General features: G+C 36.7%; 1 protein-coding gene across 2 annotated transcripts; it reads right to left on the bottom strand.

Annotated features, from left to right (window-relative positions):
* Positions 1-1,291: 1,291 nt before the first annotated feature.
* Positions 1,292-26,263, bottom strand: LOC111716463 (proteasome-associated protein ECM29 homolog). Of its 2 annotated transcripts, XM_023491918.1 has the most exons (36): positions 26,221-26,263; positions 25,304-25,357; positions 24,389-24,457; positions 23,514-23,675; positions 23,073-23,137; positions 21,852-21,927; positions 21,032-21,148; positions 20,651-20,737; positions 20,302-20,471; positions 19,705-19,825; positions 19,010-19,132; positions 18,222-18,334; positions 17,972-18,066; positions 16,721-16,830; positions 16,324-16,376; positions 15,952-16,065; positions 15,211-15,307; positions 14,447-14,606; positions 13,909-14,017; positions 13,443-13,513; positions 12,952-13,042; positions 12,137-12,395; positions 11,706-11,841; positions 11,312-11,496; positions 11,117-11,221; positions 10,711-10,858; positions 9,063-10,549; positions 7,879-8,082; positions 7,372-7,464; positions 6,569-6,645; positions 6,089-6,194; positions 4,831-4,920; positions 4,379-4,555; positions 3,719-3,859; positions 2,849-2,953; positions 1,292-1,810 (listed from the first exon to the last, which is right to left on the bottom strand). In XM_023491918.1, the coding sequence occupies exons 2-36, from the start codon at positions 25,334-25,336 to the stop codon at positions 1,619-1,621; spliced, it is 5,541 nt and encodes a 1,846-aa protein (XP_023347686.1). In that variant the 5' UTR covers positions 25,337-25,357; positions 26,221-26,263; the 3' UTR covers positions 1,292-1,618. The 2 variants fall into 2 exon arrangements, with proteins under 2 accessions (XP_023347686.1, XP_023347687.1); XM_023491919.1 differs by lacking the exons at positions 1,292-1,810; positions 2,849-2,953; positions 3,719-3,859 and adding an exon at positions 4,146-4,265.
* Positions 26,264-27,545: the final 1,282 nt, after the last annotated feature.

Here is a 27,545-nt window from a genome sequence, read left to right as displayed (position 1 = left end):
GAGATAAACAAGAAATATGTTAACAAAGAGAAGTTGCCAATAAACAGCTTTTCTAATAAAAAGGTCGTCTTGATTATATTGATAAAATCGCCGACCGCTGCACCAAAATCTTAAGAATAATTGCACTTCTTAATTAAATAAAATTTCACTTGATGTTGATGATTCCGTTACACAATATATTTTCCCCTTTATGCCAACAAAAATGTTTAACTTTTTCGAATTATTTTTAATGTACTGTTTAAAGAGGGTAGTGTGTCTCGACCCAAACCCTTTAGAAAACCAATAAATACATTCGAACTCCTCCTACTAGGTAAAAGAACTTGTCTTCCATATGGACGCCATTGAAGTATTTTCAATTAATTATGATAACAAAATAAGTCAGTTAGACCCTGCCAGATCAATGGTAATGTTACTTCTGTTCTACGGCATTTCCGTCCTTCAGAGTGCTGAGGCAGGACAGGCTAAGGGGCCGAGCGCTGCGGCCACATTTATCAAAATGAACAAGTGACAGACAATATGTGGGGTTAGGTTTAGTTAAGACAATTTCTGGGCCGAGTGCTGTGGCTAGGACAGGCTAGGGGGCAGAGCGCTGCGGCCACATTTATCAAAATGATTAAGTGATAGACAATATGAGGGGTTGTGTTAGGTTAAGACATTTATTGTGAGTCCGACCTACGGAATCGAGTGCAACCATCTTAAGAAAGGTATGCAATCCCGACTTACAGCAGGTCGGATACAGGAAGTTTTTGTGCATCCGACCTACAAAAGTTGTGCATCCGATCTACAAATATTGTGCATCCGACCAACAGAAGAGTGCAACCAACTTGGTCGGATACACTAACTTTATTTTAATGAAGTGCGTATCAGACCTACAGTACATCGGACCAACCAGCAGCTTGAAGCTGCTTAAAAACCACGTGCGGGTAGGTCCAAAGTATCGTAGGACGGATGTAAAATTGGGCGGATGTAAAACAATCAGATTGATGAACATTAAGGGACCGTTCACTTATTCGGGTAATTTCATGGTAAACTAAACAGCCTATTAGCTGTAAATTGGTAATAGTCTGAACCTATGCGCTCGAATTCTGAACAAAAAAATCGTTTTTTTCTCCGACTATAGTTGTCTTTGAAAAGTAAGACCAATACCTATAAATAGCTAATAAGCTATTTAGTTTAACCTGAAGTTATCCAAATAAGTGAACGGTCCCTTTAAACACAGCATGTGACCCATAATTTGTAGACTCTTCCCTCTTTCTTTAGAATTTTTCTCTGATAAATGAAAAAAAGTAGGTAAGAAATGATTAGGATTTAATAAATACGAATTGTTAATTACGATGACCTTAAATAATTTCTAGATCACATATTGGTAGAATTGCAAATTTAGAACAGCTGATCACAAATATACTAGTGCAGCATCACTGTGTATAAGACCAGATGTAAGGCGAATTCATTTAAAAATTTGGAAATAATAACATCCAAAACTATCTAAAATTCATCCTATAAGACGAATAATAAAAAAATAACAATTCGGCTTTTTTATATCAATACATAATTAATATAATTTGATATCACTTTTAACTTATTTCATCGATAGATTATTAATTTTTGGATCGTCATCTTACGCCTTAACGTCGGCGGGTTGGATTGCGTTGATGGCGGTTTTCAGATCCCTGGCGGTGGTCTTGGTGGCGGGATCTGAGGCGAGGTCCTTGATGACGCCGTCGAGGCTCTTGCTGATCTCGTCCCTGAAGAGGTAAACCAGGGAGGCTCTCTTGCAGTCCACTAGAACCTTTACAACCTTACTCAACACCTTTAATATAAATAACATCAAAACATTTATATTTCTTTTACGAATGCAATTACAAGGACGCATAATTTAAAGTCCCGTTAATAGTGTGGAAGTTATTGTCGTTTCTCAATTAACTGAAGTGTTTAATTTTGATAATTTCTATAAATTTTCCTGCGGTAGATATGCGCAAGTCACTTTTGTAGAGAAGACACAATTGAAAGTAATCATTCATAAACATTGCTATCTAATTCATACTTGATCAGACAAAGCTTCTGTTATAAATTTTACATTGCCATCTTTTCACGGGGGGTCAATTAAAATTACAATTACAGTCCCTTTAAAAAGAAGTTGTTAACCTGCCCGTAGCCCAATTTTTCGTAATTTCAGAGAATATATTTTCTTGAAAAATCATTCTTTTCAACTAGTATATTAGGAATAATTGCTTTAAATGTGGGGAAATTATTTTAAAAGTATTTAGAAAAGGAGGAGTGAATTACTACTAGATGTCCCATTTTTCATTACCCCCTTTTCCAAATATCCCCCCCCCCCTGGGGAGATGTATTTAATAAAAAAATCTGAAAGGGATTGGAAGCATAATTTCAAGTGACCTTCCATTCATAGAGAGGCATGTTAGATTCACAACGGTACCCTTTAAACCTTTGTCAGTTGTTGTTTGTATCCAATAAACGTCAAAACGGGTCCAAATTTTGTGTGGGACCTCACATGACCCGAGGGTAGGTCTATGAGTGACAAAAATTTCAAAAAATTGCCAACAAAATTTGATTTAAATTAAAATTTGAAAATCAATGATTTATTAAAATAAAATCCTCGAACTTTTTTGTTTTTTTTTCACAATGTTTATCATGGGAAAATGTTCACATTTGAAATAGAAGATAGAGGCGAAGCGCCCATAAAGCTTAGCATAGATAAGAATATTTACGAAATCCTTGATAAAACAAAGGTTCAAAGGGTATCGTAGCAAATCGGACATACCAATCGAAAGTGGAAGGTCTCTTGAAATTATGCTTACATTCACTTTAACTTTCTGAACGTGCTTACCTTAAGTGTCTGAATTCTGAGCTTCTCAAATTTTGGTATAAGGAGAAGAGCGGAGAGGAGCTGAGCTGTCTTGGTCAGAACCGTCTCAGTCTGTTCTAGACTCTCCTAGAAAACACGATCATGTAACAGCTTTCAAATAAAAAATATTTAAAATAACAATCTATATAAGAAAAATACCCAGGGACCAAATTTTATGAATAGCGAGACTTCTTAAATTTCGTTCGTTCATCGTTCGTAAACGACCCACTTTGTTCCGTTCAAATGAAGATTGAAAATCGTTCGATATCTGAAATATCCATTTCGTTCGTCCATCGTTCGTCTTAATCTGAACGACACCCAATTTCACGTCGTCTATCTCTAGCGATACACAGCTGAACCGCGTAGATAAGGTTGAACCACTTATATTCCATTTGATCCCACCCACAAGAGAAGTGGTTCAGCTTAGTCTTTACTGTAAAATATTTCTTGTGGTTCAAATACTTTACGTGATTTAACTACTTTTCGTGGTTCAACTACTTTTCGTGGTTCAACTACTTTTCGTGGTTTAACTACTTTTCGTGGTTCAACTACTTTTCGTGGTTCAACTACTTTTCGTGGTTCAACTACTTTTCGTGGTTCAACTACTTTTCGTGGTTCAACTACTTTTCGTGGTTCAATTAATTTTCGTGGTTCAACTACTTTTCGTGGTTCAACTACTTTTCGTGGTTCAACTACGTTTCGTGGTTCAACTATATTTCGTGATTCAAGTACTGTTTGGTGGTTCAGCTACTGTTTGTAGTGCAACAACTTTTCGTGATTCAACTAATTTCCATTTTTGATTAAATCTGAGCCCAGGCTAATTTTCCATGCTGATGTTGAATTGAAATCCACCTGTGACGAGTTTACATCTGCGGGAACTCGATATTTATCAATTATTCTGCCGAGGGATACAGCCAGGGTCTCCTGGTTCCTCCTGGTAGTGTTCCCAACCAACATCTCCAGCTGGTTCAACAACAACACAATATACGCATTCTAAACACAAATGTTTCAACAAAAACAACACGATATACGCATTCTAAACACATATGTTTCAACAACAATATAATATACGCATTCTAAACATAGAGGGCTCAACAACAATACAAAATACGCATTCTAAACACAGATGTTTCAACAACAATACGATATACGCATTCTAAAACACAGATGTTTAAACAACAACAAAACGATATACACTTTCTTAACACAGATGGTTCAACAACAAAAACACGATATACGCATACAAACGCAGTTGTTTCAACAATACGAAATACGCACTCTAAACACAGATGGTTCAACAACCATACGAAATACGCATTCTAAACACAGATGGTTCAACAACAATACGATATACGCATTCTGAACACAGATGTTTCAACAACAACACAATATACGCATTCTAAAAACAGTTGGTTCAACTGCAACACAATATACGCTTTCTTAACACAGATAGTTCAACAACAATACGATATACGCATTACAAATCAAATGGGCTAACACAGTCTCTCTTACTTGTGTTTCTATATTGTCTGGCCAAGCTAGCCCAAGAGAAGACAAGATTGCCTCTTGAAGGATTAGATCTTTGTTCCTTTCATCCTTATCCTCCTCTTCCTCTTTCTCTTTCTCATTCTCCTTCTCATTATCCTCCTTGGGCTTAGGGAGGTGCTCAGATACAATACTGTACAGCTCCTAGAATACAATATTGTAAAGCTCCTAGAATACTATAATGTACAGCTCCTAGAATACAATACTGTACAGCTCCTAGAATACAATACTGCAAAGCTTCTAGAATACAATACTGTACAGCTCCTAGAATTCAATACTTTACAGTTTCTAGAATAAAATACTGTACAGCTCCTAGAATACAATACTGTACAGCTCTAGCTGGTTAAAAGTCTACCTGGTACTTGAAATGAACCAGAGTTCCTGGTGTTCCTAGAATGAACTAAAATAAAATAATTTACCTTGAACATATCTAAATTAAGATGTTGTAGAATAGTAGCTGTAGAGGTGAGAGCTACAACTCTGTATTCTACTTTCTCCTTCTTACATTCCTAAATATAGATATTATCAAATATCAATATATTTTTTGAACCAGAAGTTTTATTTTTCCAAGCAAAAATTAAAGGAAGAGACCGACTATGTAAGGTATTTGAACCGAGTATGCAGTGCTGTGGACAAATTCTTTAGGATTCATTTGCGACAAATAAAACTTTTAAAAGATCTGTAAATCCAGCGTTTGAGCGCAAAGTCGACGTTCAAAATCGTACTTTTGGGTGTATACGTTTTCAGAATCTTTTTTTTTAATTATTAAAAAAAATCAATTTAATTCCAAACAAATCATTCATATATTACAACTAATAATCATCGATAATTTTTCGACACATTCGTATATTGTTGTTATTTCATAATATTTTTGTTTAATTTTCATGATCTGATAGTTACTCTTGAAAACATTTATTCCTGTTTCGAGGATTTGTGATACTGAAGACGACATTTTCATATTTTCCAGGAATGTTTGTAAATCCAGCGCCAGCAAAATATTATTTTAAAAAACAGAATCAAAACTAATATGAAAAATTAACTTTATACGAATGCGTCGAAAAATAATCGATGACTTTTGTTTGTAAAATCTGAATGATTATAGACACAACAGATAGAAGTAAGATTAGTAGCGATCAAAATCGCTTATTTTTCGCCGTAAGCCTATACCCCCTTTCATTTTTAGCGAACACTCCCTTCTATGTAAACAAAACCTAAACAACATTTAAATTTCTTATCGGAAGAAAACAAAATGGAGGCTTGAATGAAAACTAAATAAAATGATACTGAAATCTATTTCCCTTTTATCTTCAATCTTGACAATATTTTATTAAAGATGAACAGAATTATTTCCGAGCTTTTTATGCTGTCCTGCTCAATTCAACCTCAGGATTTATCAAATCAAACAGGGAATCAATTTCCACTTTAGAACTGGGGGGAGGGGGGGGGGGTATCTTTGACTCCCAATTCCCTAGTCCATTAATTGGCTTATACTCATGCTCTACCTTGATTTTGATCTTGATCTTTGATCTTAGTTCTTAAATCAGTCTCTGTCTCTCTGTGTCTCAGTGTCTCAGTCTCAGATAATTTGATAAATTGAACTGAAGCCTGTTCTTAATATTAATCTTAATCCTTATCCTAGTCTTAATCCTAATGTTAATCTCAACCTGATAACTGTACCTTGAAAAGAGCATCTAGCATAGATTGAACTGAAGCCTGTTCTGCTCTACCCTGGAGATTAGTACCCACTGTATCCTCTCCACACACAACCAGATCTACCAGGGACCTAAACACCAGGCTTTAAAGGGACTGTTCACCAATCTTTAAAAGGAAGTTAATTTTATAATTCGTATAAATGTTGCTTAACTTTATTTTAAGGAAATATTTTGTAACATATGGGGAGGATATTGAAGTAAGAACTAAGTTGCAAGCTTTTATCCCATTTTTGACATTTTCTTATCAAAAAAACATTAAATTGTCAACTACAGAATCCTGGAGCATCCATTTCCCCAGAATTAAAAACTCCAAAAATACACAAAAAAGAAAATGATCAAAATAATACACAATTCTTAATTAGATATTAACCTTATTCAACTATAACCCCCCCCCCCGCAAATTCTGTTTTTAGAAGTTGCCCAGCAGATCTAGATTTAATTATACCTGATAACACACTCCTTCCCTGTCCAAGTTCTTCCAGCCAAAGCATTCACCAACATTGTTGCAATCTTTCTCTGAACCTAATATACAATTATAGATTTGTTGAGTGCTTAAAAAGACTGTAGACGTAATTTTAGAGACCTTCCATTTTTCAGGTGGCTTTAAGTGAATATTTTAATTGTCTTTTCTCTGTTGACAAGACCTACGAATATAAATACAAAAGACAATGAAGAAAATTGTGATAATTTAACACTTTTCAAGATAGATAAACGACGATATATTTCTCAGAGGTTTAAAGTGTACCGTTGGCAATCGGACATGCCACTCTATAAAAGGTCTTTTAAATTCAGTCAATAATTTGTCCCAAACACGTTTAAAACTTAAAACAATAATATCAACGTGAATAGTAAATAAGATCAAGTTGGGTATTTAATTTATTTCCAAACAAGTGAACAATCCTTTAAAGGGGCTAAAAGCGTAATTTTAAGTGACTCACTATGCGTGGATGGCAATCCCCAATTCACATTGGTATCCTTAAATGCTTTGTCCCATCATGTATGAATTTGATTTGAATTTATGTTAATAATTTTGAAAACTGACGATTTTAAACTGTGGTTTCTCACAAAAATTAATTGCACATTTCTACTGCATGAAAGTGTATTGAAAATTGTATAAAACATGTTCAAACCTATAAAACGACATAACTTTCATATTCTATATCGTTTCAAGGGTACCGTTGTGAATCGGACTACATAGAGAATCGTTTGAATTTACGCAACAGTCCCTTTCAGCATGCATAAGATTACCTGTGGATTGATGGTTCCTCCAAGCTTAGTTGCAACAGTTCCCATTGCCCTGACAGCTTGGGCCTTCACAGTCCACTGTCCAGATTCAAGAGCCTGAAGTACAGCTGTTAAGACATCGTTTTATTTCTCCTTATGAAAATATATAAACAATTTTTCTTCGACTTTCAAAATAATTTCTAAACAATCAGGAAGCCTGAAAAGCATATAAAATGCATGTTCAAAAAATAATTTATTTTCCACTTAGAAAAAAATGGCTCGTTAAAAAAAATTTGTGTTTATTCGTTGAGACCAAAATATTTTGCAATGATTTAGAATGTTGCAAAATGTATTCGTATCGCTGAATTTTGGGAAAATAAATTATTTCCATTTCTATTAATATTTTAGTAGAAATTATCAAACGAGGCTAACTCTCCTCGCAAATCATTCTTTCCACTTAAATATGAAAAATATATTTCTCCTGTGGCTGAATAATTTATTTCAGTACTAAGCAACTTAAAAACATTTCACCTTAGGAAGTATGTCCATTATCTCTGATAAGTAAAGTCTAATCCCTCCCTCACTTCCTGGTGTTCCTTCGTTCCATACTTCCTCCCACACTTCCTGTAGTCCTCCTCCTTCAACACGCTTTTCCTCATGCATCGCTAGGAACGCTATTGGCATCGCCACGCTTGCGTAGCTCTTCATCACATCAGGGCTGTAGCGATTGATTCCCTGAAAAAATTGAAATGTGTTTGCAAGTTTTATGCATTGTGCATTTGTTTAATTCTAACTACAATATCAATTTGAATGCATATCCATGGAAAAATCTTCAAACATAAAAGGGCACGAAATGTATGATCTTAGTAAGCTGATTTTTTTGCATGCTAACTTAAAAATGTGTATAATATATGATTTTTGGGTTTTGAACAGATCTGAGCAAACGTGCGCGCGCGTTAAATAAAAAAATCGACTTAGTTGACGGTAAATCTCTCGCAACATAATTAATTGCACTAGATACTATTAAAAAAAATAAATAAATAAAAAATAAATTTGGCCTAAGTTAGAATAAAAGTAGCATGAGATACATCAAATTCTAGCGAAAATGAGACAAGGAATTCATTTCCGAGTTCAAAATAGACATTGGAGCATTCTGACCAGCGCGCTAGCAGCCAGCAGTTACTTTATGCAGATGCATTTTGTATGTCAATTTATAGGTAATTGGACACGAGGAATTCATTTCTAAGGTCAATAAAAATATTGGAGCATTCTGACCGGTGCGCTAGCAGCCAGCCATTACATTAAGGGTCATCTAAACACAGATTTTACGTGCTGTATGTCGTTTTATAAGAAATTGGGCATGAGGATTTAATGTACGAGGTAAAAATGAATATTGAAATTAAAGAGCGCATATTTGTTTCAAGCGTATCAGGGTTAAAGTTCAAGTGCAATAAATGAAGTTAAGATTGATTTACGGTCAAAAAAGTTGTATTTTTCACAAAAAAAGCACGCGCCCAGTTTTGCTCAGATCCGTTGAAACCAAAAAATGCATGAAATATACAGATTGCGTGCCCCCCCCCCCCTCCCCCTTACAAAAACTTTTCTCCAAAGAAAAATGCTCGTTTCAAAAAGGATACAAACTTTTTGAGGCTTTAACAATTTATCTTTTTAAAAGAGTACCCATCTTTGTTTAAAAAATTACAATGTGTTTTAACCTGGAAGGTGTATGCTACTGCAGCTTTGCTCACATCATCCTCCTTCTCCATATACCAGGTTTTCAGCTTAGCAAACAGCTTTTCCTTGCTCGTATCCTTAGCTGTACGCATCAGCTGTCCAATTGATTTTGCGTAAACCATACGCACCGCTGGATTCCGATCAGATAGCCCAGAAACAAGTGCCGAGAGTAGTTTGCCTGTGTATGGTTGAAGATCAATGGGGCACTGGTGGGTCAGATTATTCACCACAGCAGCAGTACCACCCTTGGTTACAAGTCCAGGGGAGGACTTGATCAGATCAACCAGGCGGGGGACAAGTTGTTCAAGGTTGGACGCGTTTACATACTGCAAAACGAAGGTTACACACTCCATAGTTGGATGAGCAGTAATGGCAGCAATCCTAGCTGAATCCAGCTTCTCCTGCATGTCCGCATCCACGCCTAGTTTAGTTGAAAGATAACTAATCTCACTCCCTTCAACCTCACTAGTAGCCTCAAGGAGGGCAGGGATCAGGATATGAAGATGTGGACCTAGGAGGGGACCTGCTGACTTAGTAATCTTCATCAGGGTGGCGATAGAAATAGCTTTGACTTCAGTGACACTGGAAGCAAGTCCATTGTTCATCAGTGGTGGCAGAATTGCTTTGATTGCGTTCTCTCCAGACTTAGCTCCTGATGAGATATCACACATCTTGATGGACACCCGAGTTAAACTCTGCGCGGCTTTAAATGCTGCAACTCTAACCGATTCTTTAATGTCATCCATAACCCTGAAAATGTCAGACCAGAGGAGGGACAAGGTGTCGGTACAACTATCCAAGGTTCTTCCGCGAAGAATATCAGTTATGCCAGTACAACAAGACTCACGAACCCGCCACTGTGGCGAGGTCAGTTCTTTCTGAAGTTCTGCAAGTATCTCAGGCAAATACTTGTCCACCGTCTTCGTGGTCTCTGGCACAAGGGCAGACCAGATGGCAGACATTGATTGTTGAATCCTTTGAGTTGGATCAAACTGATATCTGTAAAGTTTTGGTATGATCTTGGGTAGATGCTCTTCAAGCTGTGCTCCTGCTAGGGAGGCTATAGATGAGAAGCCAAATGCGGCTCCCTTCCTGGAGTTCCAGGTAGCATTGTAGTTTGCTAGATGCATAAACTTGTACACAAGGTCAGGTTGACCCATGTCAGTTGCCAGGCTACACAGTTCCTTGTAGGTTGACAAGTTTCCACCTGTTACAGGATTTTTACCCATTTCCCCTTCCTGGAACACCTTTGTGTTCTCATTCACCTTATTTACCTCCTTCTTCCCACTTCCCAAGAGCGTGTCCAGTAGGTTACCTACCATCTTCTCCTGCTGATCTTCACTACAGCTCTCATACACAATAGCAATTCCTTTACTAGCAGCATCTTGGACCAGGTCGTTGTTGTCTCCCAGAAGAGACATGAACGCAGACTGAATGCGCAGAAGTTGAGATTTCACAGCTTCTTCTCCTAAACAAACACTGTTTAAAAACTACCAAAAAAAGCCTTGATCAAACCGATTAAATGCGATTTGCCAGTATTGAATAATTCCCAAATATAAGCATTAAGATCGAAACAAATTCATCAATTTAAGAATAAAAAAAGGGACAATAATGAAATCATTGACAAACCAGTGCAATGCTTGGTAATAGCAAGTAGCCACAAGCACCCCGCCTGCTTCAAGTTAGGATGTGTTGATTGGGTCAGATGACCGGTTAAGCGATCCACCAACCAAACAAGGTCAGCTTCCTCAACTGTCTCCAGAGGAACATAGTCTTCCTGGAGAAATAAACAAGGTAAATGAAGGTTATTTATTTCACTTGTGTGTTCTGATACTGATTCGTGAGGAATACACGTGTCATTAGGGCTGATGGGTGGGATTGCCTGGGGCCAGGAATAACCCCAGCGATTCTCTTTCAATAAATAAAAAATTGTAACAAGGATATAGGCAAAGTTAAGATCGTGGAATGGATGAAATACCAAGACCGCCATGAGACCTTTTTAACTTTGAAAAGTCAAGAAGAAAGAAATATAAACCTTCTGAACAGTCCAGACATTCCTAGCATCAGGAGATCGAGGTCCAAGAGCACAGTGGACCAAAGCTTCTCCAATACTGAAGTGAAGTTCAATATCTTTAATCTCCTAAATATTAGAATTTTATTAGTACAGTAACTCCGCGATGTACGTACGTTGTAAAGAGTATTGAGATATTGTACAATATATGTTTCTAACCTGCGCCGCCTCAAGGAATTTTTCCATCATCAGCCTTCGGTGTGGAAATCTGGCCTCACCAAGACAAAGGTTACCAAGCGCACTTGCAGCACGTTCACGGACCTTCATGTTCATCTTGACCGAGCGCAGGATACTCAGTAACTTCTCAACCAGTCCAAGCTTGTTGTCCAGCTTTGCTTCATCTCCTGGAGAAATAAAAATATCAAAAAAATTAATTTAACTTAGAAAATCAGTCAATCAAACAATCAACCCCTCGAATCAATCTATCAACCAATGATTAATAAAAAAACAAACAACAAACAATTTAATAATTCTAAGGTTTTTTAGAAAGAACCCTATATTTTTCTGAAACCTTTTTAAAAAATCTATGTCCTTATTTTTAAATGTAGCTCACCTGTATCCTCCAGAGGTAGAGGACTGCAGCGTGATATCTCTGACAAGGCTAGACAGCCTCCAGTAATCAGGAGGTTCTGAGCAGCCTCCAGCTGGTTTATGATCAGCATACAGCTATCACGAAACAGACTCCAATCCTGATAAAGATACAACTTAATGACAAATCACAACCTCTCCTCAAAATTGTAATCAAAAATAACTATTACTAAAAATTCTCTGAAGATTAGTACACCTCCCTTTTATAATATATATTACTACCTTTTTTTGAAACTTAAGCCTTATCATCATTGACTTAGAAAATTAAATTTTTTTATCAATCAAAAAATAATTTTGTAAATTTTTATCAATTTTTATTTATTTTTATCATGATTTATTATAAGTTATTATAATTTTTAATTATATTTGGTGATTATTTATTCTTTTGTTGTTTACCTGAATATTGATCAGTTGGTTGTTAACCCGGCTGAGAAGTATTCTCCGACCAAATGAATGTCCTAGAGCCAGTAGAACCCCGTGCTGGAGCTCCAGCTGCTTCTCCTTGAACCCCCGAGACAAATCCTTCAAGATACGCTCGAAGTCCTCCTTGTCGAGGTTCCCGGCCACCAATCCGTAGATGCTCGCCACCGTCTCCCTCAACTCCTCCCTCGTGTTGGACAGTAACCCTCTCAACCAATCCATCTTTCCAGTCCATCTAATTATTATAATTATTACTAGCTGGAGATCCCGGCGATGCCCAGGTTACTCATAGTTACTCTCGCCGTTTACCCGCACTTGGTCTTAAATTATGATTTTAGCAGTGGCCCATGTTGCCTGTGGACTCTCAAACATTTTAAATTTGTTATGGTCTATGTTTCCCCGGGGGAACCAAAGGGATCCAAAAAAAATCAGCCAATTTGGTCCAGCAGTTTGGCAACTTATAGCTAACTGCTAACATATGTATATTTATGCATACAAATATATATTTACTAGCTGAAGTGCCCGGCGTTGTCCGTGAAATAATAAAAAAATAAAATTTTGAAAGGAAAATTTCGATTTTGAAAAAAATGGTACTGACTTCAGTCTTACCATAACTCCTCAAGTGAAAATAATCCTAATTCATACTTGATCAGACAATCCTTTGCACGGGTACCACTGAAAATCTGGCATTGTCATCTTTGCATGGAGGGTCACTTGAAATTATGCTTAAAGTCCATTTAAACCAAAGAAATACGTTTACATTTTGGAAAATATGAGAAAATAAAAATTACCTTGACCCCAGTTCCTTGGGCGCAACACCGATAAGATGAAGAAGGGCGAGAGCAGGAGGCATATTGGGCTGTCCTGTCATCATCTTCTCAACTAAACAACAAAGTTCGTTTTTAAAGCATCCTAAGATTCAAATTAAAAAAAATAGGAGCCTAACGAGTTGAATCTTTTACTTAATCATTATTATTTATGAACAACCCTGCAATCGGTAAAATAGGGGTAAGCGCTCCTAGCCGCCGAAACGGATCCATGAATCCCGCAGTCCGCGTTCCCGTGGGAGAAGACTTACAATAGGCGAGCTGCCTGAGACATCTATATTTCATTGACCAGTTTGTTTGCAATAAAATCCTTATTATTGCTACAGGCAGTTCTATATCAGTTAAAAAAAGTAAACTTAGACCCAGTGGGCTTTAATGAAAGAGGTTGCGTGATTTTAGAATAACTTAAACTAGCCAAAACTAGCCCAAACTAACTTTAACACGCCTAAGCTTACCTAAATCTGCAAATTTGAATAGAATATCTTTTTTCTTTCCAGATCCATCTCCGACCAGCTTGTTCAAATATCTAAACATTTTTAAAATAAATAAATCATAAATTTTTCAACATTTTAATGATTTGCTTTAATTCAAATAGTCATGATAGAGATATGAAAAAGTGCTGAAAGGGATTGTCGAAATTATTGACTGATAAACTTCTTATTAAAGAGGGCTATGCCAGATTAAGAACAAATTCTAAGAAAAAGGAATAAGATATCCCGGGTTTTCTAGTTGAAAATTGAAAATTTCCAACCAACATACTTGAACACGGATGTAAATTGTCAGAATTCAACACTTACGCTGATAGCTTCCTCATTTTTCTCTAGGTACCGTTGTGAATCAAGCATGCAACTCTTTCAAAGAAGGGTCACTTAAAATTACTTCTACAGTCCCTTTTATTAAATGAAAAGTCGAGTTTCTGACCTCGCTACTGTTGGTGCCTCATGCTGTGGTTCAGCCAGGTATTCGGGGTCAGGGAGTACACCAGAGGAGTTCCATAGACATAACCTGACATAATCACATACCTCAGAACCTAGCAAAATAATTAATTAATGAAGAATTCTATCAAACAATCATTCATTCATTCAATAAGTGATATCAATTACTTTACAAGAAAAATCATTCAATGCATTCAATTAATTAACAAGAATAATCAATCAATCAAGTAAGCAATCAACCCATTAATCAATCGATCAATCAGTCAGTCAACCAACAACTATAATAAATCAATTAATAAACAAATCTAATAAATGGTTTTAACACTTATCAATATCATGCCAAATGCAGAATAAAAAATTTAAATTAAGATTATTAATTAACTAATGAACATGAGTTTTAATGAATTGTTTAAGAAAAATATAAAAAGGGGGAGGGGAATCATTCTAATTCAAGTTTAAGTTCTGTTTTTCATTTTTTTCTGTCCAACAGGAATGATTTCTAAAATTATTCCGAGATGACCCACCTGTTTTGATTGAGAAAGGGATAGTAACACTTCCAACAACTTGCTTGTACGAACTCTTCATTCGTATTCCCGCCTTGTCCATCACGTAGCTCAAGATCTGCAGGAAATCAGGCAACAAGGCCTCACTTCCTAGCTTCTTAGTCTTCAAGATACCATTGTCCTTAACATTTAAACGTGACTACCATGACCAGGAAACCAAAACTAAGTTTCTGACACCTGACATCATGGTTTCTTTGTAAGACATTTTGAATTAAAATTTTTATCAAGTGACATCAAAATCCACCATTTTAAATTATAATTTTTCAACATAATATCAAGATCCGCCTCTTTGAATTCCATTTTTAACATGCGACACCAAGATCCGTCATTTTGAATTACAATTTTAACATAAGACACCAAGATCCGCCATTTTGAATTTATATTTTTACCATGTGACACCAAGATCCGTCATTTTGAATTTATATTTTTTACCATGTGACATCAAGATCCGCCACTTTAAAGTTTAGTTTTGTTTTAAGTTTTAAAAAGTGGAATCTAGATCCGACATTTTTAAATTGTAGTTTTAAACCATGACATCATGGTAAGACATTTTGAATTACAATTTTTATCACGTGACATCAAGATCCACCATTTTGAATTGTAGTTTTGACACGTAATATCAAGATTTTTTAAAATTAAATTTCACTTTCCGACACTAAACATCACAAACTGAATAAATTGAATAAAATAAAGAAAAATCTTAAATCCTGATTGAATCCCATTACCTGATTATTTGCCCTCCTTATAGCAGAGTAAAGAGCATTTCTAGCTGCGGTTGCCACTTCATCCTTCTTATCTCCTGCCCCCAGTAGTAGGGTGTACCTAAAACAATTCAAATGATTTAAATAAATCAAAAAACAGCTTGGGGTTATTAAATTTGTCTGCTATTAAGTAATAATCCAAGTCACTCCATTGTTTCAAATGTTTCAGGAAACTACCCCTTCATCCTGTTTCCTGTACATAAACCCCTCCCTTTACCCCCTTTCTCCTGTACATAATCCACTCCCTATCCCTGTCTCCTGAACATAAACCCCTCCCTATCCCTGTATCCTGTACATGAACCACTACCTATTCCTGTCTCCTGAACATAAACCCCTCCCTATCCCAGTCTCCTGTTCATAAACCATTCCCAATTCTTGTCCCCTGTACGTACAGTACATAACCCCCTCTATATCCCTGGTTCCTGTAAATAAACCCCTCCCTATCCCTGTCTTCTGTACATAAACTCCTCCATATCCCTGTCTCTTGTACATATACCCCTCTCTGTCTCTGTCTCCTGTACATATACCCCTCTCTGTCCCTGTCTCCTGTAAATAACCCCCTCCCTATCACAGCTTCTTCTTCTGAACCCTCCTCCCTATCTCTTTCTCCTGTGCATAACCCTCCTCCCTTTCCCTGGCTTCTATTCATAAACTTCTTCCTATCCTTGTCTCATAAGAATAAAACACTTTTTATCACAGTCTTACCTTGTTGCAACATTATCATGAGGGAAGACGTCCGAAGCGTACTGAATTGTGACCAGTTTGACCTGAACCCCATCCTTCTCTATATAGGTAGCTAGCATCGCCTCTATATACTTTCTAAACAATAAACAATAGAATTTGATTATTTTCTTAATTACAAGAATAAGGGAAATATTATTTAGGATATATCAGACATTCTGAAACATTTCTATAATGAAACAGAGATAAAAAATCATATAAATTTTGATGATTTGTCTTAAACCCCGAAACATGCCTTATTAACGAACAGATCAACAATCATTTACTTTAATGAAGTTTCATCAATTCAATGTTTTTTGGTTGGTAAACTTAAGCTTCTAGTTTTATCAAACTTACTTGTTTTCCGAGTCTATAGCTCTGAAGGCTGGTGTCATTATACCGAGGGCTTCCTAAAAAAGTAAATATATCTAATGGACAAAAAATCATTTCTCGTTTTAAGCGATCTTAAGTTTACTTAATGATAGAATGCGGGATTGATTAAATAAAAGTTTGATTGATTTTTGATTTACGCTTTTCTAAAATGATTTTTAATCTGGTTGATTGATTAATTGTTGAGTTGATTGATTGTTTGATTGATTGGTGTTTTTCAACTGAGTTTGTTTAATTGATCACTGTTTTGATAAATTGATCGATGGTTTAATTATTATATTGATGTTTTGCCTCCTTAATTGATTGATTGGCTGATTAATTTATTGATTGATTGACATTTTGCTCGCTTGATTGATTGACTAACCCTAAGACTAAGCTGAGTGTCTGAATCCTCTGTGGACATCCCGTCGAAGAACTTTGTTATCATCGTCATATCCTTGTTCACCAGACTAGGAATTTTTAAGCCAAGTTTACCTAAACAATATTCAACAGTATTATAATTATAATTGTTGGTATACAACTCATTATTCAATGAAATATGGGGCGACGCTCCTCGCCACCGTAGTTTATCCAGTGGCCGAATTTAAAAAATTTGAGCGGCTTCCACTTAAAATTGTATCAAATGTTTCAAGATTTAAGCCGGCGCCTAATTTAAACCGGGTTTTGGCAGATTTTAACCGCGGCTCAAATTCTTTAAAATCCATCTCAGGGGAACAAATAAAGATAACTACGCAAGATAGTAAGAAAAACTTTTCACAATTGACAAAAATTATATAAGCATTCGCCATTCAGCAATAATAGTACCAACAACAAGAACAGCACCAAAAATGAAAACTAAAACAAAACAAAAAATCATCACCAAAACAAAGACAACAAAATTTTAAAAAACTGCAATAACAACGCGAAATACGCCAACACCTTAAATGACAACAAAACACCATAAACACACCAACACCAACACCAACACCAACACCAAAACGAACACCAATTTCAACACTAAAAACAAAACTAAGAACAACACCAAAACCACAACATCAACACCAACAACAACACTAATAATAAATCCTACCTACAGCAACATAACACCAATACTAGTAATAAATCCTACCTACAGCAAGATAACACCAAAATCAGTTATGAATCCTACCTGCAGCAAAATAACACCAAAATCAATTATGAATCCTACCTACAGCAACATAACACCAAAATTAGATATAAAAGCTACCTACAGCAACATAACACCAATACTAGTAATAAATCCTACCTACAGCAAGATAACAACAAAATCAGTTACAAATCCTACCTGCAGCAAGATACCACCAAAATCAGTTATAAATCCTACCTACAGCAACATAACACCAAAATCAGATATAAATCCTACCTACAGCAACATAACACCAATACTAGTAATAAATCCTACCTACAGCAAGATAACACCAAAATCAGTTATAAATCCTACGTACAGCAACATAACACAAACATCAGTAATAAATCCTACCTACGGCAACATAACACCAATACTAGTAATAAATCCTACCTACAGCAACATAACACCAATACTATTTATAAATCCTAACTACAGCAACATTACACCAAAATCAGTTATAAATCCTACCTACAGCAACATAACAAGATCCTCTAAGTTTTGGATTATCCTTTTCTTCAGTTACAAGGCGGGTTAAAGCAGTTAATATCACAGCTCCGATAGGACTATACAATATACATATAATATTTAGGTTCGGAAAATGATTTATTAAATGAGCAATATTGACAATGAAATCATAGTTTGAGAACACAATAAAACCTGTAAAAAACTGAAAAATCTAAAAATTATTTAAAACTTTATTAAAAGTTTTATTTTTTACCTTAGTCTGTTTTCAGGACAATGGTGAATAATTTGATGAACAAACTGAACAGCCATCATCTTCAGTTTAGGGTTAGAGTTACCACTCGTTCCGAACAGAAGGTCAAAAGTCACCTGAGTAAAATTGATATAGGTCAAAGGTCACATGAGTAAGCTTTATGAAGGTCAAAGGTCACCTTTTAAGAAATAAAACGGTCAAACGTTAACTGAGTAAGATTTATAACGATAACAAGTCACCTGAGTAAGATTTATAACGGTCTAAAGTCGCCTGAATAAGAGTTAAAACGGTCAAAAGTCACCAAAGTAAGATTTATAAAGGTCAAAGGTCTCCTGAGTAGGATATAAAACGGTCAAAAGTCACCTGAGTAAGATTTATAAAGGTCAAAAGTCACCTGAGTAAGATTTATTAAGGTCCAAAGTCACCTGAGTAAGATTTATAAAAAGTCAGATCAAAACTAAAATTCCTTTTTTAAGTTTTGGGGTTTTAACGAGAACCCTCTCAGCAAATTTTAATGATCACAGAAATAATATTGTTGGCTTAAAATAAGGCGTGTTGCCTGTAAATAAGAACTAATAAGAAAAGGAATCTGTTAAGAAACCCGTAATGGACCCCCAGACCGCCGCCAGGTGAGAGGACCATAACTTTCAAATGAATACAAGAAGGAAGGGAAGGACGAGGACACTGTACTTCAAGGAAGGGAAGGGGGTGGGGTCTGTACCTGAATACAAGAAGGAAGGGAAGGGCGAGGACACTGTACTTCAAGGACGGGTAGGGGGTGGGGTCTGTACCTGAATACAAGAAGGAAACTGTACGGCCGCCTCTCTAGATTTAATCAGCACCGGCATCAACTTCAGACGAATTCTTGTATTCGACGGCTGCCGTTTATGCTCCGGTTTAACCGTCGGACGATCCTGCAAAGGAAACATTTTCAAATTTTCAATATTTTTTTAAAAAAACTTTGTAAATGTTTTTTCTTTTCTTTTTACTTAGAAAACCTATCTTTATCATAAACACATACTTTTATGTTATCAGTTTAAATCATAAAAACAAAATCAAGCTCATCAATTATAACTACTCTTGCGATAGTTCATACCAGATGTTATTTAAAAACCAAAACAAGTTAAAGATTCTTGTTTTGAAGAAAACCATAAATGAAGAAAATAAAAAAAGACAAATTTGATCACTGACAGAGCTTGAGACTTTTGAACTGGATATTCAGTTAAGTCAAGAGATCAGGACTTTTGTTTGTAAATTGTTGATCTTAAACCTTGATATTAATATCCAAAAAAAGGGTACTTTTATCTCCAGTTGTTTAAACTTGTAACTTTCTTGAAAGATTCGTAATTTTCTCAACGATTGACTTTAACCAGCATTGCCTTTTACTCAATTATTAACTTAATAATTTATACTTACGGCTAAAAACATTAAGTTTAAGTTTTTTTAATTTCAATTTTCTTTAAAATTTGTTAGAAAATTTGTTTACCTTAATAACTAGTGTTCCTAAGAAAAGCGAATACAATTTCCGGACTAAGTCTGGATCATTCCAATCAATCACTCCGCCGAGCTTACGGTTTTCCGAATCTGCGGCGGATGCCACCATATGCCTTAAAGCAGGGGATATATAATAACTCCGCCGAACTTACGGTTTTCCGAATCTGCGGCGGATGCCACCATATGCCTTAAAGCAGGGGATATATAATAACTCCGCCAAGCTTATGGTTTTCCAAATCTGCGGCGGATGCCACAATATGCCTCAAAGCATGGAAAATATAACAAATCCACCAAGCTTACGGATTTCAGAATCTGCATCGGATGCCATCATATGCCTTTAAACAGGCTACTCAAAATCACTTTTTAAAACTTTGGACGGCAAGGAATCCTCGCAAGTAACCCCCAAGTAAGTAAGAAAAAGAAAAATTACAACATTTATTTATTTTTCAGATATAAAAACGGCGATATCTACCTCATCTTCATTCAGACAAATGTTTCATGGGTACCAAGTGAAAATAAGAAAAAAAATCTTTTTAGAGCAAATTTAGAAAATAAAAAAAGGTTAAACTAATGTGATTAATAGTCCTACCTAGTATCAGAGGCCGCTACTAGCAGATGTATCGCAACCTCCATCTCTGGCAAGAGGCCAGACCCCAGGAACTTGACGAGGCCGGTTTTGGTTGTTTCCAGCTGCTCTGCTGGTATAGGAGTCTCTCCGGATACTCTCTTCCAACCATAATCAGACAGACCAGCAGGAACCTGCACAGATGTAATTTCCAAATTGAATTCCAGATATAGATTTTTATAATTCCTTTTTTTGCCCCAATTATCAAAGAACTTTTTCCCTCGGTTTTCTCTCGCTAAATTGAGAAAATTAAATGATTTTATTTTTGCGTTTTTTTTAAACATGTTTCGGTCTGGCGGATGAAGGGTCTTACCTGAGATTCCTTAACCTCAGGAGACTTGAGACTAGGATGGGAACCATAAGGGAGCAGCATGTAATCAAACATAAAGGAATACAGCACCTACATTAAACAACAAGTAGTTATATTCAAATAGGGCTGGGTATTTATCTTTTATTGAGGGGGGGTAATGATTAAATAATAAAAATTGTCAATATGCTTGGAAACATTCGGAAACAGGAGAAAAATCATTTTCTTAAAAAAAATAAACTTGTAAATAGTCATTTTACCTCCTAAATTGATAGAGTAATTGTATTTTTTTAAGTTCGTAAATTACATTCTTTTAGTTGGAAAATAATTGAATTTGTGGGGAAGATCTCAAAAAATTGCTTTAAATTAATTGTTAAAATTGTTAACCTTTGAAACAGCAGGTTTCTCGCCGAGTCCGAGCAAGGATTTCTTCCTCTCCGGGTCTCCAGGGGGATGCTTAGCAACCTCGCCCAGAACTGGCATCAGCATTAGCAACAGGGAATCCTAGTTCATCATTGGTTAACATACTTAACAGTATACAGTACACAACTAGAGTACAGTAGTACAAGTTCATTAACCTGGTGACTAGTTAGTTTATATTCTATAAAGTACACTACTAGAGTACAATATATTATGTTTGTGTATGTTATTCCAGTTATAAAAGTAGTAGATATCTTATATATTTATTAACCCGGTGAGTAGCTGGTTTATCTTTTATACAGTACACTACTAGAGTACAATAATACATGTTCATTAACCTGGTGACTAGTTGGTTTAGCTTCTACACAGTATACTACTAGAGGACAATAATACAAGTTCATTAACCTGGTGACTAGTTGGTTTAGCTTCTATACAGTACACTACTAGAGTACAATAATACATTTTCATTAACTTGGTGACTAGTTGGTTTAGCTTCTATACTACAATAATACATTTTTATTAACCTGGTGACTAGTTAGTTTAGCTTCTATACACTACTAGAGTACAATAATACATTTTCATTAACTTGGTGACTAGTTGGTTTAGCTTCTATACAGTACACTACTAGAGTACAATAATACATTTTTATTAACCTGGTGACTAGTTAGTTTAGCTTCTATACAGTATACTACTTGAGTACAATAGTACATGTTCATTGACCTGGTGACTAGTTGGTTTATATTCTATACAGTACACTACTAGAGTACAATAGTACATGTTCATTAACCTGGTGACTAGTTGGTTTAGCTTCTATACCCGCCAAGACACTAGGGATTAACTCTACTTGCTTCTCCAGGGTTAATCTAATATAAAGTAGTTAATATAGGGGTTTATGTTTGTACCCCTTCCCCCCTATTTGAACTATTTGAAAAGAAATCTGAAAAAGAGGTCCCGTTATGAACCCCCCAGACCGTCGGCAGGCATGGGAAGCACCGTCCCACACCTACTCTAACTGGACCTTTATACCCACAACAATTAGACCATTGTCAGAAGATAAAAAGGTGATACTATCCAGCCAGTGGCTCATCAATTAACTCCATTGGATGGTTGGTTATCAAACAACCCTTTAGGCGAAGAAAAGAGGTTACCCGCATTTAAGCTGTTCCTGACAAATCCATCCACCGCTCCAGCAGTAAGTTTATCTTTTCGGTCCTTTTCAGCAGCACTTCCTTTGAGACATTATCTCCCCCTAATATCCCAGTAAGGATTGCCGTGCTGCTCCGTGGCCTCCCTGTCATAAGGGCTCCTAGCCCTGTTGTAGACCTCTCATAGGCTACTGCTTGACAGGATACAACAACGTGATGCTCCGAAAGGTGGTTAACTATCCCTTTACTTAGGCATAGCGGACACCATTTTGTGACGGAGCCATGGATGTTTGGGCGTCGATTTCCAAGCCCTACATCCCCGGCTCTCAATCTGTTCAATACACCCCCTACCTTGCTATCGCATACATGTGGCTGGAGTTTGAACCAGACTTGGGGGGTTGGCATACAGTTGAGGGACACAAACTGTCTTTTCTGCTCCAGGACCCCTTTTACTGACGTTTCGGTAAGTCTCTTCTTCAGCCTAGTTTTAGGACCTTCAAACACATCAAGTCCCAAATCAGCAACCAACCATTCTCGCCCACGGGTCGTTACGTGCTCCGATCACCGCGTCGAATGTATCAGACAGAATAGGATCTCGTTTTTTATGCATGATTTCCCACACATATAATGCTACTCGCTCCTTTTTTAACAGGGAGGGGGAATGATTTTAGATGATTTTCAAAGGGGGGGTGAATAATTTTTTGAGAAAACATACACTCCTTGACGGGGGATTCTAACAATATAACTTAACGTTTAAAGATAAAAGGATCAGAAAGACATAAAATAATAATTAACAGAGCACAAGAGCACAAGACAAGATCAATGAAATAAAACATATAAAATAAAAATAAAATGATATTAACCTCGGAAACCCCATCTTGATGTAAATGATGGTAAAGTTAACTACAAAGGAGGTGGCAGAAGGATCCTTAAAATACAAATAATTGATATGAAATTTTGAAGTTTANATAAATTTTGTACATGACCTTTTATTGTCGTTTGAAATTCGAAGTTTGGTCTGTAAATCTCCATTTTATCCTGTAAAATTTCCGTCCTCGGTCTTCATGGAGGTTATCAGTGAAAGATCCAAGGGGTCTTCAATCTTCATTTATTGATAATATTGCCCAAGATCATAAAACTGCAGGGGTATATATTTCATAGATTTTTGATGATTTCAGTGAAAAAATAAAAATTTGACGGAATAAAAATTATTTTTCGAGAAAATATACACCCCTGTAAACATGGCTGATTTTGTCTCAATCTGTTAAATGTCACTCTTTACCTGAAGAATCCCCGGCTGTTACCTGGTATTGTAGGAGCAAAGACTCAACTGGGAGTTGGATATTGTTGTTGTTCTTGATCCTCTTGTTGATGTGAACCAGGAGCTCCATTACCTTCTTCCTCACGCCCTCGTTCTGACTGTTGAGCTTAAGGAGAACCGGAGGGAGGAACTTAGAAACAGCTTCCTGGTTTCAAACAAACCATTCCAATATAATTCATCTATATATACAACATTGCTTGTTTGTTTGTAACCGATAAACGTCAAAACGGCTGAACCGATCGGTCCCAAATTTTTTTGCGGAACCTTTAACTCAGGATAGGACTAAACAAAAAGGACTAGAAAATTTAAATAAAGAATCAGTACACGACTAAAATTTTAAATTTTAAATTTTATCAACTAGAGTAACCAGGAAAGGACCTGTATGTATAAAATGCCTTTTTTTTCGACTACAAAATGTGGACCCTTCTGAAGGTGGGTGGTGAGGTTAGTAAAGGTCGGAGAGTGTTATGAATGCCGGAAACAAGCTTAAAACAATTTATTTAATGGGAATCGATATCCATTTTGCGCAAAGAATAATCACAGTGGGGATGGGGTCTCTTTAAAACTGAAGGTAGTTGGGGTAGTGAAGGTAGTTCCTATACAGATTCACCTTCAAGGGTGGGGGTGGGGTCTCTCTAAAAACAGANAGTTGAGGTAGTAAGGGTAGTTGCCAATCAGATTCACCTTCAAGGGTGGGGGTGGGGTCTCTCTAAAAACAGACGGTAGTTGGGGTAGTAAGGGTAGTCTGGGACTGAAAGAATAAAAAATCAAGCAGGACGGGACTGGAATAACTAAGACTAGACTAGAATAAAAACTGAACCAAAACAAAACTGGAATGAAAATGACTGGGTTGGTTTCCTGAAGTTGATCATCTGTATCCGCCACACCAAGACGTAGAAATACACGTTCTAGAAGCTGTAGTTCTCCCTGAAGACAAGAATAATTGTTAAACATATCATTACAAACTAGATTACCCAATTAGCAGTGCTCAGGATCCGGATGCAGATCCGACGGATCCGCAAGATTTTGGCTTCCTGGATCCGGATCCACAAAAATATGCGGGTCCATGGATCCGGATACAAGGGGCAAAATATTAACCAAAAACTGCAAAAGAGATTATTTTTTAACTCTCTTTCAAAACCCAAATCTTAACTATTAAAAAAAAGAGATTATAAAACTTTCTCTTGATTTCTGAATGGTTCATCAAGTTTTGGCATAAAAACAAGGGAAAAAATAAGACAAAAAATTTAAAAATTCTGTAAGACAGTAAACACAGTGAATACAGGAAATCTTAAGATTTACTGTATTATTTTTTAACAAAGCAGAAATTTCAAATTTTCTAATTTTGAAATGACCTGGATCCGGATTAACTTTTTTCAAGTTCGGATCAAGGATCCCGAACTGAGTCGGATCCGCATCAAAATTAAATAAAAACTGCAAAATAGAAACATTACTTGAGCAATATCTCCATCCCTCCTAAAGAGAAATCCTACCTTGGGACCTGTTCCCTCTCTTCTCAAGAGAAAACCTACCTGGGGTCCTGTTCCCTCTCTTCTCAAGAGAAAACCTAAGTATGTAGACCTGCTCCCTCCCTTCTCATGAGAAAACCTACTTTTGGGACATGCCCTTCACTCCCAAGAGAAAACCTTACCCGTCTTCATATTCCCTCCCTTCTTCAAGCTTTCCTACCTACCTACTTGGGGATCCACTCCCTCCTTGCTAACGAGAAAACCTACCTGGAGAACTGATCCCTCCCTCAAGAGAAAAACCTACCTGGGGACCTGCCCCTCCACCTCCGTTTGCCATATTTGAATATTCTGCCACGTTCTGAAATAGAGAAAATTTACCATAAAATGCCAAAAAATTAAAATACTTCTTTTTAGTTCTGTCCAATAGAACCTCCCGTCTTATTAATTTAATTTTTAACAATATTTATTTTGTATTACTTCAGGGTAAAGTTAGATTAAGACAATTTTGGGCCGAGCGCTACAGCAAGGACATGCTAGGGGCCAAGCGCCATGGCTAGGACAGGCCAGGTGACCGGGTGCTGCACCCATATGTCCAACTATAATCCTATTATCATGTGTAACATATGAGCTTTATGTACAAAACTGGGTGATTTCATAAAGAACGATTTTCGGACCCCTCCCCCCCTCCTTTTAATTTTTATACATGGATATAATTGATCATGTGGCCACAGCGCCTGGTCCCTAACCTATCCTAGCCGCGGCGCTCGGCCCCCTGGCCTATCCTAGCCACAGCGCTCGGCCCCTTAGCCAGTCCTAGCCGCAGCGCTCGGCCCAGAAATTGTCTTAATTTAATCTAACCATAGATGAGAGGTCATGAACAAAATTTTTGGGACCCCCCTCCCCTCCCTCCAATAAATTTTGTACATGACCAATTATTTTTCAGCAAAAATCGTTCACTAGGACAGACCCAATTTAAAGGAGGGGTGGGGGGGTCCAAAAATCGTATATTATGAAATTACCGAACGCTTTCGTATTACATGGCATCTTTGCTTATAAGGGCCGGGGGATAGCAAGCTGTAAATAGAACTTAGCTTCAGTGTTCACCACCACTTACTAGCGTATTCACCTTTACAAACTAAGAAACAGACTTTAATGTCGTTTATTTGTTTTCTAAAATAATTAATTGGTTCCGACTTTTAACTTGACAAGTTTAGAACTTACAGAGAGAGGGTGTTGGCACAAAATTTATTTCCGTCATTCTAAATTTGGTTTGGAGAATGTGTACTCAACACTCAGCTGATTTTTGACAGTCATACAGTACATTCAGAACATTATACTGAATGTCGTTGGAGGGGAGGAAGGCCAACCACATCAATCTCTAGTCCGAACCACATTCTCCTCATTTTCTCGTCCGAACCACCTCAAAATCCTCGTCCTTTCAATATTATTTTTTTAAAGTGTCCGCAGGGGCGTACGAGGGCTTTTGTTTAGGGGGGGGCACAAAAAAATTTTTGGTCCCCCCCCTTGGCAACATTGGTCCCCCCTTAAAACCCCTTTTTTGAAAAAATATTAATACCTTTTTTAAATTTTTTTTGCCCCCCCCCTCTCCCACCTGGACTTATTTTGTTCACCATAAAAATACACCAAAAAGACTACTTTTTGGGTGTTTCTAACCTTAGAGTCTAAAAATTATTCCTTTGCTTGAAAAACTGACTTTTTGACTTTATAAATGTATCACTTAACTCCATCACAGCTAACTAAATCAATAATCACAGCATCATTAAAAATTATATTTTTACGAATAAACGAAATTTCTTCTGAAATTTTTAGATAGAATTTACTCAATCTACATTTTAACCAAATCTTTTAAGCTGCAATTTTCTGGGATTTGCTTGCACAAACATTTCAATGATTTTTTTCAGTAGAGAGCTCAGACAGCCCTATAGGGTGTAAAGCTATAAGTGCAAGATCGTTAAGTCTGCTCTCCGTCATAGTACATCTTGTGTAAATGAAGTATTCTCTTTAGAAGGCTAAAAATTTTCTCTCCTTGTATTAACAGTGAATTTAGACAAATCCTTAGTCTTTGTCATTGTCAGGTGTTACTTTCTAAACGTAGTTTCCTTTTAATTTTGTATTTTTGGAACTCCCAGGGGAGGCAAGAGAACTACTGCCCCCCCTAGGTACACCACTGTGCCTGACCTGAGGAAGGGAAATGCAAGCAGATGTAATATTAAAAGAGCCTCCCCCATGGATGCCCCCCCCCCCCCAGCCTCCCAGGGGGGCACACGTAGAGGGGGGCGGGGGGGCGTGGTCCCCCCTTGTACGCCCCTGAGTGTCCGATCCTTGAAAATAAATAATTTTTTAAAAATCTGGCCTTCAAGAATTGGAATTACTTTTAAACACATAATAATCGAAGGACTAGGATTTCTATGTGGCTTGGACGAAAAAATGAGGAGAATGTAGCTCGAACGAGAAATCGTTGGGGCTCGCCTTCCTCCCCTCGTCGTTGTTTATTAAAATAAAATAACATAATTGACTTTGAGAAG

Source organism: Eurytemora carolleeae, unplaced genomic scaffold (genome assembly GCF_000591075.1).
Source record: "Eurytemora carolleeae unplaced genomic scaffold, Eaff_2.0 scaffold2016, whole genome shotgun sequence".
Taxonomy (NCBI): Eukaryota; Metazoa; Arthropoda; class Copepoda; order Calanoida; family Temoridae; genus Eurytemora; species Eurytemora carolleeae.
This window is presented reverse-complemented; position numbering and strand designations above follow the sequence as displayed.